Source organism: Salmo trutta, chromosome 12 (genome assembly GCF_901001165.1).
Source record: "Salmo trutta chromosome 12, fSalTru1.1, whole genome shotgun sequence".
In the NCBI taxonomy this organism is placed as follows: domain Eukaryota; kingdom Metazoa; phylum Chordata; class Actinopteri; order Salmoniformes; family Salmonidae; genus Salmo; species Salmo trutta.
The window spans coordinates 51,007,004-51,022,221 of record NC_042968.1 but is presented as its reverse complement, the minus strand read 5'-3'; the positions used below and the strand labels follow the sequence as shown (position 1 = coordinate 51,022,221).

Here is a 15,218-nt window from a genome sequence, read left to right as displayed (position 1 = left end):
AATGGTGCAAAGCAGGACTTGATAGGGACAGATTCCATGGCTCAATCATCAACACAAACATAGGCATGAAAGGAGGAGGAAGTGTAAACAAACAGGTTGGTTGACTGTCCGATGTGAACTGGCAGCTGATATGTAGTGATCATTCAAGTCAGTCCTTGTTTACAGTGTAGCCAACACATGGCTGGTGTATCATTTTTTGCCTAATGGGCCTGTCTAACTTGTTAATTTTGTGCAAAATTATAATTATCAGGCTAATAGTGCGGGCCGGTGGGAAAATGGGCCTGTGTGGGGGCCTCGAGGAAAACAATAGGCCATTGTGGGGGCCTCAAGGAAGAAAATGGGCTGGTGTGTTAGAAATACCAGAGACAATTTCTGGTCCCAGTCTGCCCCTGACTAGGATCATATGTCAGAGCAGTAGCAAAAAATATATACTTTTAGGGAATGAAGGCACGGCAGGAGCATACCTTCTGAAGTTAAGAAGGGTTGGTCCTGGTCGGTCCCTGGATAGGAGACCAGATGTTACTGGAAGTGGTGTTGGGGGGCCAGAAGGAGGCACTCTTTCCTCTGGTCAAATAAAAAAATATCCTAATGCCCCAGTGCAGTGATTGGAGACATTGCCCTGTGTAGGGTGCAATCTTTCGGATTGGACATTAAACGGGTGTCCTGACTCACGGTGGTCACTAAAGATCCCATGGCACTTATCGTAGGGGTGTTAACCCCAGTATCCTGGCTAAATTCCTAATCTGGGCCTCATATCATCATGGCCACCTAATCATCCCCAGCTTCCAATTGGCTCATTCCTCTCCCTTGTAACTATTCCCCAGGTCGTTGCTGTAAATGAGAATGTGTTCTTCTCAGTCAACTTACCTGGTAGAATTAGTGTGGTGAATGGAGAGTAGCTAGGAAGGAGAAGAGCAGAGGGAAGATATGTGTTGAGGAAGAATGGTGCCAAGTACAAACCATACTCTGATGGCTCAGAAATTGAACTTGACGAGAGTGAATTGCGTGTGGTGAAGACCTCTGAACCGTGCCCTGATGATCATGCAAAGGATGATTCTGGCACAGTGGGAGTGACATTTTTATAGAAAGAGGATCCCTGACTTTTGGCTGACCCATATCATTTGGGTACTGTTAAATCGGTGAAGGTAGCTCGAAGTGGAATTGTGATTTTCTGTTCTTCTTCCGCCCAGAGGGAGTTGACACTTCGTGTCACACGCTTCGAGACAAGACCTGTGACTTGCTTTGCTCTCCGGAGCAGAGTGCCTTTGAAAATAGTGATTATTGGGGTGGTTTTAAGTGTTGAGGTGGAGCAACTGAAATGTAAGATTCCCTGTGTCTGTGACACCCGCTGACACAGTGGCGAGCGTGGTGAAACTGAGAAGACACTGTCTGTCCTTTTGAGTTTTGAAGCAAAGTCTTTATCTGACAAAGTCATGGTAGGATATGTCAGTTATCCCATGAGAGCTTTTGTGCCGATCCCACTAAGGTGTTTTAGATGCCAAGCGTATGGTACGTTAACTAGCCCAACGCTCTAACCACCTGCTTTACGTTGCCAAGGTAAGTTGCTAGCTAGCATTAAACTTATCTTATAAAAAACAATCAATCAATCATAAACACTAGTTAACTACACATGGTTGATGATATTACTAGTTTATCTAGCCTGTCCTGCTTTGCATATAATCGATGTGGTGCGCATTCGCGAAAAAGGACTGTCTTTGCTCCGACGTGTACCTAACCATAAACATCGATGTCTTTCTTAAAATCAATACACAAGTATATATTTTTAAACCTGCATATTTAGTTAATATTGCCTGCTAACATGAATTTCTTTTAACTAGGGAAAATGTCTCACTTCTCTTGCAAACAGAGTCAGGGTATATGCAGCAGTTTGGGCCGCCTGGCTTGTTGCGAACTGTGAAGACTATTTCTTCCTAACAAAGACAGCAGACTTCGCCAAACGGGGATGATTTAACAAAAGTACATTTGCGAAAAAAAGCACAATCGTTGCACGACTGTACCTAACCATAAAGATCAATGCCTTTCTTAAAATCAATACACAGAAGTATATATTTTTAAACCTGCATATTTAGCTAAAAGAAATCCAGGTTAGCAGGCAATATTAACCAGGTGAAATTGTGTCAGTTCTCTTGCGTTCGTTGCACGCAGAATCAGGGTATACAGAATCTGGCTCGTTGCGAACTAATTTGCCAGAATTTTACGGAACTATGAAATAACATTGAAGGTTGTGCGATGTAACAGGAATATTTACACTTATGGATGCCACCCGTTAGATAAAATACGGAACGGTTCCGTATGTCACTGAAAGAATAATGTTTTCGAGATGATAGTTTCCGGATTTGACCATATTAATGACCATAATATGTCAGTTTATTATATTATAGTTAAGTCTATGATTTGATATTTGATAGAGCAGTCTGACTGAGCGGTGGTAGGCAGCAGCAGGCTCGTAATAGTCAAAGGTATATGGTTTAGAGAGAAATAGTTGACGCGTCATAATTCCTGTAATAACTTGCGGCTGAACTTGAAAGGGGTTCCTTCGTTATTTTACCGTTCATGTCTTCCATAGAGAATGTCTTGATCTACTTCAAATAAAGTCTGTGTTTTGTGCTTAAACCGCCTCGGCGTTTTGATACCCGTGTAAATCTCACTAGGTAACGTTTGTCAACATATTTTCATAAATCCACTCTACAAAAAACATGATATTCGCTTATATTGATCAGAGTTATATCCTATGGATATCTACACAGTTATAAAATTGGCAAGGTGGTGTAAGCCTAAACCAAACACAGACCTTATTTTAAGTTAATCATAAAATATCCTATGGAATAAATGAAGGAACCGCTTTTCAGATTTTGCTAGAAGGTGTCATGAGAATTATGACTCGCACTTTGGTAGTCAATTCTTACCATGCCCATTATTAAAATAGGATTTCCTGCATATAGAAATTACAGTTTTTGTTTTCAGCATTCATCACAGGTAACTTAAACTCTATTTTTATTATTCAAACAGTTGAGAGTATTTGTCTCCTAAGCAGACTCTTCAGTATCGTTGTCACTTCAGAGCTGTGTGTGTGTGTGTATATATATACACACATATTTAAAAAAAAATCATAATAATAATCGGCCGATTAATCGGCATCTTTGGTCCTACAATAATCGGTATCGGCGTTGAAAAATCATAATCGGCCGACCTCAAAAGTACGCCCCATTCAAAAAATGTAGAACTAGGAATAGATATAGCCCTTGGTTCACTCCAGACCTGTCTACCCTTGACCAACACAAAAACATCCTGTGGCGTTCTGCATTAGCATCGAATAGCCGCCGTGATATGCAACTTTTTAGGGAATTTAGGAACCAATATACACAGGCAGTTAGGAAAGCTAAGGCTAGCTTTTTCAAACAGAAATTTGCAACCTGTAGTACAAACTCAAAAACGTTCTGGGACACTGTAAAGTCCATGGAGAATAGGAGCACCTCCTCCCAGCTGCCCACTGCACTGAGGCTAGGAAACAGTGTCACTACCGATAAATCCACAATAATTGAGAATTTCAATAAGCATTTTTCTACGGCTGGCCATGCTTTCCACCTGGCTACCCCTACCCCGGTCAACAACCCTGCGCTCCCCACAGCAACTCGCCTTAACCTCCCCCACTTCTCCTTCATCCAAATCCAGACAGCTGATGTTCTGAAAGAGCGGCAAAATCTGGACCCCTACAAATCAGCCGGGCTAGACAATCTGGACCCTCTCTATCTAAAATGATCTGCCGAAATTATTGCAACCCCTATTACTAGCCTGTTCAACCTCTCTTTCGTGTCATCTGAGATTCCCATAGATTGGAAAGCTACCGCGGTCATCCCCCTCTTCAAAGGGGGAGACACTCGACCCAAACTGCTACAGACCTATATCTATCCTACCCTGCTTTTCTAAAGTCTTTGAAAGCCAAGTCAACAAACAGATTACTGACCATTTCGAATCTCACCGTACCTTCTCCGCTATGCAATCTTGTTTCAGAGCTGGTCATGGGTGCACCTCAGCCACGCTCAAGGTCCTAAACGATATCATAACCGCCATCGATAAGAGACATTACTGTGCAGCCGTATTCATCGACCTGGCAAAGGCTTTCGACTCTGTCAATCACAACATTCTCATTGGCAGGCTCAACAGCCTTGGTTTCTCAAATGATTGCCTCGCTTGGTTCACCAACTACTTCTCCGATAGAGTTCAGTATGTCAAATCGGAAGGCCTGTTGTCCGGACCTCTGGAAGTCACAATGGGGGTGCCACAGGGTTAAATTCTCGGGCCGACTCTCTTCTCTGTATACATCAATGATGTCGCTCTCGCTGCTGGTGATTCTTTGATCCACCTCTACGCAGACGACACCATTCTGTATACTTCTGGCCCTTCGTTGGACACTGTGTTAACAACCCTCCAGACGAGCTTCAATTCCATACAACTCTCCTTCCATGGCCTCCAACTGCTCTTAAATGCAAGTAAAACTAAATGCATGCCCGCACCTGCATGCCCGATCGCTGCCCGCACCTGCCCACCCATCCAGCATCACTACTCTGGACAACTACAAATACCTAGGTGTCTGGTTAGACTGTAAAACTCTCCTTCCAGACTCACATTAAACATCTCTAACCCAAAATTAATTTCCTATTTCGCAACAAAGCATCCTTCACTCATGCTGCCAAACATACCCTCGTAAAACTGACCATTCTACCGATCCTCGACTTTGGCGATGTCATTTACAAAATAGCCTCCAACACTCTACTCAACAAATTGGATGCAGTCTACCACAGTGCCATCCGTTTTGTCACCAAAGCCCCATATACTACCCACCACTGCAACCTGTATGCTCTCGTTGGCTGGCCCTCACTTCATATTCGTCGCCAAACCCACTGGCTCCAGGTCATCTACAAGTCTCTGCTAGGTAAAGACCAGCCTTATCTCAGCTCACTAGTCACCATAGCAGCACCCACCCTTAGCACGCGCTCCAGCAGGTATATCTCACTGGTTACCCCCAAAGCCAATTCTTCCTTTGGCCACCTCTCCTTCCAGTTCTCTGCTGCCAATGACTGGAACGAACTGCTAAAATCTCTGAAGCTGGAGACTCTTACCTCACTCACTAGCTTTAAGCACCAGCTGTCAGAGCAGCTCACAGACCACTGCACCTGTACATAGCTCATCTGTAAATAGCCCATCCAATCTACCTCATCCCCATACTGTATTTATTTATCTTGCTGCTTTGCACCCCAGTATCTCAACTTGCATATTTATCTTCTGCACATCCTACCATTCCAGTGTTTATTGCTATTTTGTAATTACTTTACCACCATGGCATTTATTGCCTTACCCCTCTTATCCTACCTCATTTGCACATGCTGTATATACATTTTTCTACTGTATTATTGATTGTATGTTTGTTTATTCCATGTGTAACTCTGTGTTGTTGTATGTGTCGAACTGCTTTGCTTTATCTTGGCCAGGTCACAGTTGTAAATGAGAACTTGTTCTCAGCTAGCCTACCTGGTTAAATAAAGGACTTGTCCTCAACTAGCCTACCTGGTTAAATAAAGGCGAAATAAAAATAAATATACCAGGATGTGTCAGAGGAAGGCCTTAAATTGTCAAAGGCTCCATCCACCAAAGTCATAGACTGTTCTCTCTGCTACCACACGGCAAAGGGTACCAATGCACCAAGTCTGGAACCAACAGAACCCTGAACAGCTTCTACCACCAAGCCATAAGTCTGTGAAATAGTTATTTAAATAGTTAACCAATAAGCTGCATTGACCCTTTTTGCACTAACTATTTTGACTCATCACATACGCTGCGGCTAACATTTATTATCTGTACATATCGACTAGAGGTCGACCGATTATGATTTTTCAATGCCGATGCCGATTATTGGAGGACGGAAAAAGCCGATGCCGATTAATCGGCCGACTTTTAGTTTGTTTATTTGTAATAATGACAATACGACAATACTGAATGAACACTTATTTTAACTTAATACAATACATCAATAAAATCTATTTAGCCTCAAATAAATAATGTAACATGTTCAATTTGGTTTAAATAATGAAAAAACAAAGTGTTGGAGAAGAAAGTAAAATTGCAATATGTGCCATGTAAGAAAGCTAACGTTTAAGTTCCTTGCTCAGAACATGAGAACATATGAAAGCTGGTGGTTCCTTTAAACATGAGTCTTCAATATTCCCAGGTAAGAAGTTTTAGGTTGTAGTTATTATAGGAATTATAGGACTATTTCTCTCTATACGATTTGTATTTCATATACCTTTGACTATTGGATGTTGTTATAGGCACTTTAGTATTGCCAGTGTAACAGCGTCCCTCTCCTCGCTCCTACCTGGGATCAAACCAGGAACACATCGACAACAGCCACCCTCGAAGCAGCGTTACCCATGCAGAGCAAGGGGAACAACTACTCCAAGTCTCAGAGCGAGTGACGTTTGAAACGCTATTAGCGCGCACCCCGCTAACTAGCTAGCCATTTCACATCGGTTACACCAGCCTAATCATGGGAGTTGATAGGCTTGAAGTCATAAACAGCGCAATGCTTGAAGCATTGCGAAGAGCTGCTGGCAAAATGCACGTAAGTGCTGTTTGAATGAATGCTTACGAGCCTGCTGGTGCCTACCACCGCTCAGTCAGACTGCTCTATCAAATCATAGACGTAATTATAATATAATAAACACACAGAAATACGAGCCTTAGGTCATTAATATGGTCGAATCCGGAAACTATCATCTTGAAAACAAAACGTTTTTTTCTTTCAGTGAAATACGGAACCGTTCCGTATTTTATCTAAAGGGTGGCATCCCTAAGTCTAAATATTCCTGTTAAATTGCACAACCTTCAATGTTATGTCATAATTACGTAAAATTCTGGCAAATTAGTTCGCAACGAGCCAGGTGGCCCAAACTGTTGCATATACCCTGATTCTGCGTGCAATGAATGCAAAATGACACAATTTCACCTGGTTAATATTGCCTGCTAACCTGGATTTCTTTTAGCTAAATATGCAGGTTTAAAAATATATACTTCTGTGTATTGATTTTAAGAAAGACATTGATGTTTACGGTTAGGTACACGTTGGAGCAATGGCAGTCCTTTTTCGCGAATGCGCACCGCATCGATTATATGCAACGCAGGACAGGCTAGATAAACTAGTAATATCATCAACCATGTGAAGTTAACTAGTGATTATGATTGATTGATTGATTGGTTTTTTATAAAGATAAGTTTAATGCTAGCTAGCAACTTACCTTGGCTTCTTACTGCATTCGCGTAACAAGCAGGCTCCTCGTGGAGTGCAATGTAAAGCAGGTGGTTAGAGCGTTGGACTAGTTAACAGTAAGGTTGCAAGATTGAATCCCCGAGCTAACAAGGTAAAAATCTGCCGTTCTGCCCCTGAACAAGGCAGTTAACCCATCGTTCCTAGGCCGTCATTGAAAATAAGAATGTGTTCTTAAAAATAAAGGTGTAAAAAATATATATAAAAAAAATAATAATAATAATTTGTAAAAAAATATATACATATTTTTTTAATCTTGAAATCGGCCCTAATTAATCAGCCATTCCGATTAATCGGTCGACCTCTAATATCTACCTCAATTACCTCATACCCCCGCACATCGACTCGGTTCTGGTACCCCGTGTATATAGCAATGGTATTGTTACTCATTGTGTGCAAAAGGTACTGCAAAAGAGTTACAAGGTGTGTTGAATGAAAGAATCTTGTCGGCCTGGTGTAGGATCAGTTAGGGTCAAAGTAGTGGAATGTTCTAAAAAAAAAAAAAAAAAAATTACAGTGTTACAGTTGAAGTCGGAAGTTTACATACACTTAGGTTGGAGTCATTAAAACTCATTTTTCAACCACTCCACAAATTTCTTGTTAACAAACTATAGTTTTGGCAAGTCGGTTAGGACATCTACTTTGTGCATGACACAAGTCATTTTTCCAACAATTGTTTACAGACAGATTATTTCACTTATAATTCACTGTATCACAATTCCAGTGGGTCAGAAGTTTACATACACTAAGTTGACTGTGCCTTTGAACAGCTTGGAAAATTCCAGAAAATTATGTCATGGCATTAGAGGCTTCTGATAGGCTAATTGACATAATTTGAGTCAATTGGAGGTGTACCTGTGGATGTATTTCAAGGCCTACGGTCAAACTCAGTGCCTCTTTGCTTGACATCATGGGAAAATCAAAAGAAATCAGCCAAGACCTCAGAAAAAAAAATTGTAGACCTCCACAAGTCTGGTTCATCCTTGCAAACAATTTCAAAAACCCTGAAGGTACCACGTTCATCTTTACAAACAATATTACGCAAGTATAAACACCATGGGACCACGCAGCCGTCATACCGCTCAGGAAGGAGATGTGTTCTGTCTCCTAGAGATGAACGTACTTTGGTGCAAAATGTGCAAATCAATCCCAGGACAACAGCAAAGGACCTTATGAAGATGCTGGAGAAAACAGGTACAAAAGTATCTATATCCACAGTAAAACGAGTCCTATATCGACATAACCTGAAAGGCCGCTCAGCAAGGAAGAAGCCCCTGCTCCAAAACGGCCATAAAAAAAGCCAGACTACGGTTTGCAACTGCACATGGGGACAAAGATCGTACTTTTTTGATAAATGTCCTCTGGTCTGATGAAACAAAAATAGAACTGTTTGGCCATAACTGGTCGCCCCCAAAGCCAATTCCTCTTTTGGCTGCGTTTCCTTCCAGTTCTCTGCTACCAATGACTGGAACAAATTGCAGAAATCGTAGAAGCTGGAGACAAATATCTCCCTCACTAACTTTAAGCACCAGCTGTCAGAGCAGCTCATAGATCACTGCAACTGTACACAGCCCATCTGTAAATAGCCCATCCAACTACCTCATCCCCATACTGTTATTTATTATTTATTTTTTGCTCCTTTGCACCCCAGTATCTCTACTTGCAAATTCATCTTTTGCACATCTATCACTCCAGTGTTTAAATTGTTAAATTGTAATTATTTTGCACACACTGTATATACTTTTTCTCTATTGTGTTATTGACTGTATGTTTGTTTATTCCATGTGTATCTCTGTATTGCTGTTTGTGTCGCACTGCTTTGCTTTATCTTGGCCAGGTCGCAGTTGTAAATGAGAACTTGTTCTCAACTAGCCTACCTGGTTAAATAAAGGTGAAATAAAACAAATAAATAAAAATAATGACCATCATTATGTTTGGAGGAAAAAGGGGGAGGCTTGCAAGCCAAAGAACACCATCCCAACCGTGAAGCACGGGGGTGGCAGCATCATGTTGTGGGGGTGCTTTGCTGCAGGAGGGACTGGTGCACTTCACAAAATAGATGGCATCACGGGGGAGTAAAATGATGTGGATATATTGAAGCAACATCTCAAGACATCAGTCAGGAAGATAAAGCTTGTTCGCAAATGGGTCTTCCAAATGGACAATGACCCCAAGCATACTTCCAAATTTGTGGCAAAATGGCTTAAGAACAACAAACTCAAGGTATTGGAGTGGCCATCACAAAGCCCTGACCTCAAAACCATAGAAAATGTGTGGGCAGAACTAAAAAAGCGTGTGCGAGCAAGGAGGCCTACAAACCTGACTCCGTTACACCAGCTCTGTCAGGAGGAATGGGCCAAAATTCTCACAACTTATTGTGGGAAGCTTATGGAAGGCAGCCCGAAACGTTTGACCCAAGTTAAACAATTTAAAGGCAATGCTACCAAATACTAATTGAGCGTATGTCAACGTCTGACCCACTATAATTCTGACATTTCACATTCTTAAAATAAAGTGGTGATCTTAACTGACCTAAGACAGGGAATTTGTACTCTGATTAAATGTCAGGAATTGTGAAAAAACATTTGACTAAGGTGTATGAAAACTTCCGACTTCAACTGTATATACAGTGCCTTCGGAAAGTATTCAGACCCCTTGACTTTTTCCACATTTTGTTAGGTTACAGCCTTATTCTAAAATCTCCCCCCCCCCCCCCCCCCCCCCCCATCAATCTACACATAGTACCCAAATAATGACAAGGCAAAAACAGGTTCAGATGTTTTTGCAAATGTATAAAAAATAAAAAATACTTTAGTATCACATTTACATAAGTATTCAGACCCTTTACTCAGTACTTTGTTGAAGCACCTTTGGCAGTGATCACAGCCTTGTGTCTTCTTGGGTGTGACGCCACAAGCTTGGAACACCTGTACTTGGGTAGTTTCTCCCATTCTTCTCAGCAGATCCTCTCAAGATCTGTCAGGTTGGATGTGGAGCGTTGCTGCACAGCTATTTTCAGGTCTCACCAGAGATGTTCAATCAGGTTCGGGCTCAGGGTGGGTTGGGCCACACAAGGGCATTCAGAGACTTGTCCTGAAGCCACTGCAAGGTTATCTTGGCTGTGTGCTTAGGATCGTTGTCCTGTTGGAAGGTGAACCTTTGCCCCAGTCTGAGGTGCTGAGTACTCTGGAGCAGATTTTCATCAAGCATCTCCCTGTACTTTGCTCCGTTTATCTTTGCCTCGATCCTGACTAGCCTCCCAGTCCTGCCGCTGAAAAACTTCCCCACAGCATGATGCTGCCACCACCATGCTTCACCATAGGGATGGTGCCAGGTTTACTCCAGATGTGACGCTTGGCATTCAGGCCAAAGAGTTCAATCTTGGGTTCATCAGACCAGAGAATCTTGTTTCTCATGGTCTGAGTGTCTTTAGGTGCCTTTTGGCAAACTCCGAGCCATCTGTCATGCTGCAGAGATGGTCTTCCTTCTGGAAGATTCTCCCATCTCCACAGAGGAACTCTAGAGCTCTGTCAGAGTGACCATCGGGTTCTTGGTCATCTCCCTGACCAAGACCCTTCTCCCCCGATTGCTCAGTTTGGCCACGTGACCAGGTCCAGGAAGAGTCTTGGTGGTTCCAAACTTCTTATATTTAAGAATGATGGAGGCCACTGTGTTCTTGGGGACCTTCAATGCTGCAGAAATGTTTTGGTACCCTTCCCCAGATCTGTGTCTCAACACAATCCTGTCTCAGAGCTCTACGGACAATTCCTTCGACCTCATGACTTGGTTTTTGCTCGGACATACACGGTCAACTGCGGGACCTTATATAGACAGTTGTGTAACTTTCCAAATCATCCCGGAGTCGCCTCTTCACTGTTGACGTTGAGACTAAAGGTCGACCGATTAATCGGCATGGCTGATTAATTATGGCCGATTTCATAACAATCTGTAATCTGCCCTTTTGGACGCCGATTATGGCCGATTACATTGCAATCCACGAGGAGACTGCGTGGCAGGCTGACCACCTGTTACGCGAGTGAAGCATCAAAAGGACCTTGTGGCTGCAAGGAGCCATGGTAAGTTGCTAGCTAGCATTACACTTATCTTATAAAAAACAATCAATCTTCACATAATCACTAGTTAACTACACATGATTGATGATATTACTAGGTTAACTAGCTTGTCCTGCGTTGCATATAATCAAAGCGGTGCCTGTTAATTTGCCATCAAATCACAGCCTACTACAAATTCGCCAAACGGGTGATGATTTAACAAAAGCACATTTGCGAAAAAAACACAATCGTTGCACAAATGTATCTAACCAGGAACATCAACGCCTTTCTTAAAATGAATACACAGAAGTATATTTTTTAAAACCTGCATATTTAGTTAAAATAAATGCATGTTAGCAGGCAATATTAACTAGGCAAATTGTGCCACTTCTCTTGCGTTCAGTGCAAGCAAAGTCAGGGTATGTGCAGCAGTTTGGGCCACCTGGCTCGTTGCGAACTGTGTGAAGACCATTTCCTAACAAAGACCGTAATTAATTTGCCAGAATATTACATAATTATGACATAACATTGAAGGTTGTGCAATGTAACGGCAATATTTAGACTTAGGGTTGCCACCCGTTCGATAAAAAAGAGAACGGTTCCGTATTTCACTGAAAGAATAAACGTTTTGTTTTCGAAATGAAGGTTTCCGGATTTGACCATATTAATGACCAAAGGCTCGTATTTCTGTGTATTCATTATAATTAAGTCTATGATTTGATATTTGATAGAGCAGTCTGACTGAGCGGTGGTAGGCAGGAGCAGGCTCGTAAGCATTCATTCAAACAGCAATTTACTGTGTTTACCAGCAGCTCTTAGCAATGCTTGAGGCACAGCGCTGTTTATGACTTCAAGCCTATCAACTCCCGAGATTAGGCTGGCAATACTAGTGCCTATAAGAACATCCAATAGTCAAAGGTATATGAAATACAAATGGTATAGAGAGAAATAGTCGTCGCATCATAAATCCTATAATAACTACAACCTAAAACTTCTTAACTGGGAATATTGAAGACTCATGTTAAAAAGAACCACCAGCATTCATATGTTCTCATGTTCTGAGCAAGGAACTTAAACGTTAGCCTTTTTACATGCACATTTTTACTTTCTTCTCCAACACTGTGTTTTCACATTATTTAAACCAAATTGAACATGTTTCATTATTTATTTGAGACTAAATAGATTTTTATTTATGTATTATGTTAAAATAAGTGTTCATTCAGAATTTTAATTGTCAATATTACAAATATATATATGAAAATCTTCTGATTAATTGGTATCAGCTTTTTTTGGTCCTCCAATAATCGGTATCGGCGTTGAAAAATCATAATCAGTCGACCTCTAGAATCTAGTACTCAAAGCATTCAGGTTCAATTATTTAGCTAGTAAGTGCAGCTAGCTAGTTTTGCCTACTCAGAGGGATGCTATGTTAGCTAGCTGGTTATGACTATCCAACACAACACTGGAACTATTCCAATTCAAGGTAAGCTTTTGGTTTGACTAATTTATTGCCACCGGGGCCTCCTGGTGTAAGTTCTAAACTGCTTACTGACTGTACATTGTAACATTACTGCATTATTGTAGTGGGTTTACTAACCTGTTAGTTCTATTAGCTATGTTGATTGATGTTACTTTAGCTAATATGGTGACAACAATGTAGGCTGTCTGTAGCAGTTATGATATGGCTAGGAAAGGTTTTTTTGCCTGGTCTCATGCAGCTGATGTGTTGTGCATTGAAGTCCAGAAGTGAAGGGAAAAGGTGAGAGGAAGAGAGGGCATAGATTTGAGAAGGAACACAATGTGGCTGCTATGAAAGTGCACTGTGTTCACGCATTATCAGGGGAGTATTCATTCCTCCGATTCTGTTGAAAAACGTTTCTTAAACGAATGCAAACGGAACGAAACTGAGATAAACATACCTGAATTTGTGTGCAAGGCAGTATTGAATGTGTCACTGTCTGTCAACTCAAATGTTTCTCTCGACCTTTGTTTACCTACGTTGTAAACTTTCATTCATAGACTAGGTTGTAGCAACCTCATGATGGGTAAAGGGATCATTTCAGTATCATGTAGTAGCCTAAACCTTTTACATTGAACTGGGTGAATGGGATATGAATGACAGTCATCCAATATGCTGTAATATAAATAAGGCCATGCTACAAAAAATATGTTTTGTTCTCCCTCAACTTAAACGCCCCCGACCGCCACTGTACCTGTCTCCTGTTATGTTGACTCAAGAAGGTGAGGAGAGTTGTAGCTAATACACCCTAGCAGGTTATAAAGAATGTAGATAGTCTTGTTCTTTCTACATAACAGTATTCTCTCTTGAACGGAGTTCCTCGAGTTTCCCTGCCCTAGCCTGCCTGTGCTCGATATCGACATAGGCATACATGTATTGCTTTAAAATGTATTATTGGCACTGGCAGCTAAACTTATCAACACTAAATAGACACTTCTTAAATATACATGTCACAATTCCAGACATAACAATGCACAATGTATATTTTCTGACCATTAATCCGCTCACTTTGCCTGCACTGCTTCAAGTTGATGCGAGAGAAATAGACTTGCTTTCTAATTTGAAGTAACGTTACATGGCGGCGTTGACTCTCGCGGCCCGTCTGTTCTCTCTCATTCAGTTCGGTGCATTCTAATTCCAGCCTGTACACGCTCGTAAAAATAAACACTTGTCGTTTGATTTTGGCTTCAGAGTAAATTGAAGCCAGTGTGCTAACGTTACTGTAGTTCCACCTCTTCCTTCCCAATACAATCCAATTTGTCAGACTGAAGCTGCAACTTGTTGAGCAGGCGCTTGTAACTGCCAATCAAAATATAAGTAGTTAGTAAGATAGCCACTATCTAGTAAGCTAGACAGATATAAATAGCTAAAGAAATGCAGTAATGTGCGGTAGCTAGCTAACGTTAGATGGCAAGCTAAACCACGGGCTTTGGCTAAACAGAGTTTATGCAAAGGAGACTGCGATGTGTACAAATCGATTTAGCTAAAATAACCAATTGTTTAAGTACCTTTAAGAACACCAGAAGTAACTCACCATGTGACAATCCAAATATTCGTCGAAATTGTGGTTTATGGATATTGTGACATATATTTTACGTAGCTAGCTACCATTTCATTCAAAAGGCAAAGCAAAGACAGTGGGCAAAGCGTCCTCCAAAACACCATTCTTCCGGTAGACAAGTGTTCCGGTAGGTGATTGGCTCATTCAAAACTTTGCTGGTCTGTGAATGGAGCAAAGAGCTGACCTTTGGTGGAGTTCTGTTCCACGTTGTCAGTAGCAACCGGTCCCTACAAATCAAATCAAATCACATTTTATTTTTCAAACGCGCCGAATACCGCAGGTGTATGTAGACCTTACCGTGAAATGCTTACTTACAAGGCCTTAACCAACAATGCAGTGTTAAGAATAATAAGACTTTAAAAAATAAAAGAGCAACAATAAAATAACAACAACGCTATATACAGGCTGTACCGAGTCAATGTGCAGGGTTAAAGGCATAGATAATAAACAGCGGGTAGCAGCAGCGTTAAAAAAAAATGGGTTGGACTGTTTTCATGGTAGCCATTTCATTAGCTATTCAGCAGTCTAATGGCTTGGGGGTAGAAGCTGTTAAGAAGCCTTTTGGATCGAGACTTGGTGTTTTTGGGGAAGAACATTGTTTGCATCCATGAGCTGGTTAGCTTTTTTTATAACGCGAGACAACTTTACCAGTATCATAGCATAAGTATCGATGAATCGTGACATATGAAATACGAGTTATAGTGTAATCCATTTTTTTATTAACTACGTAAAAAATGTATGAAC

At 41.3% G+C, this 15,218-nt stretch overlaps 1 protein-coding gene across 6 annotated transcripts in view; it reads right to left on the bottom strand.

Moving 5' to 3' along the window:
* Positions 1-14,580, bottom strand: part of LOC115203753 (outer dense fiber protein 2) — a 42,492-nt gene extending 27,912 nt beyond the window's left edge. For 2 of the 6 annotated variants that reach the window (XM_029768705.1, XM_029768710.1), the window contains exon 1: positions 14,448-14,580. In XM_029768705.1, the coding sequence (XP_029624565.1) occupies positions 14,448-14,450 (3 nt within the window). In that variant the 5' untranslated portion in view covers positions 14,451-14,580. The other 4 variants (XM_029768707.1, XM_029768709.1, XM_029768706.1 and 1 more) reach the window with 4 other exon arrangements.
* Positions 14,581-15,218: the final 638 nt, after the last annotated feature.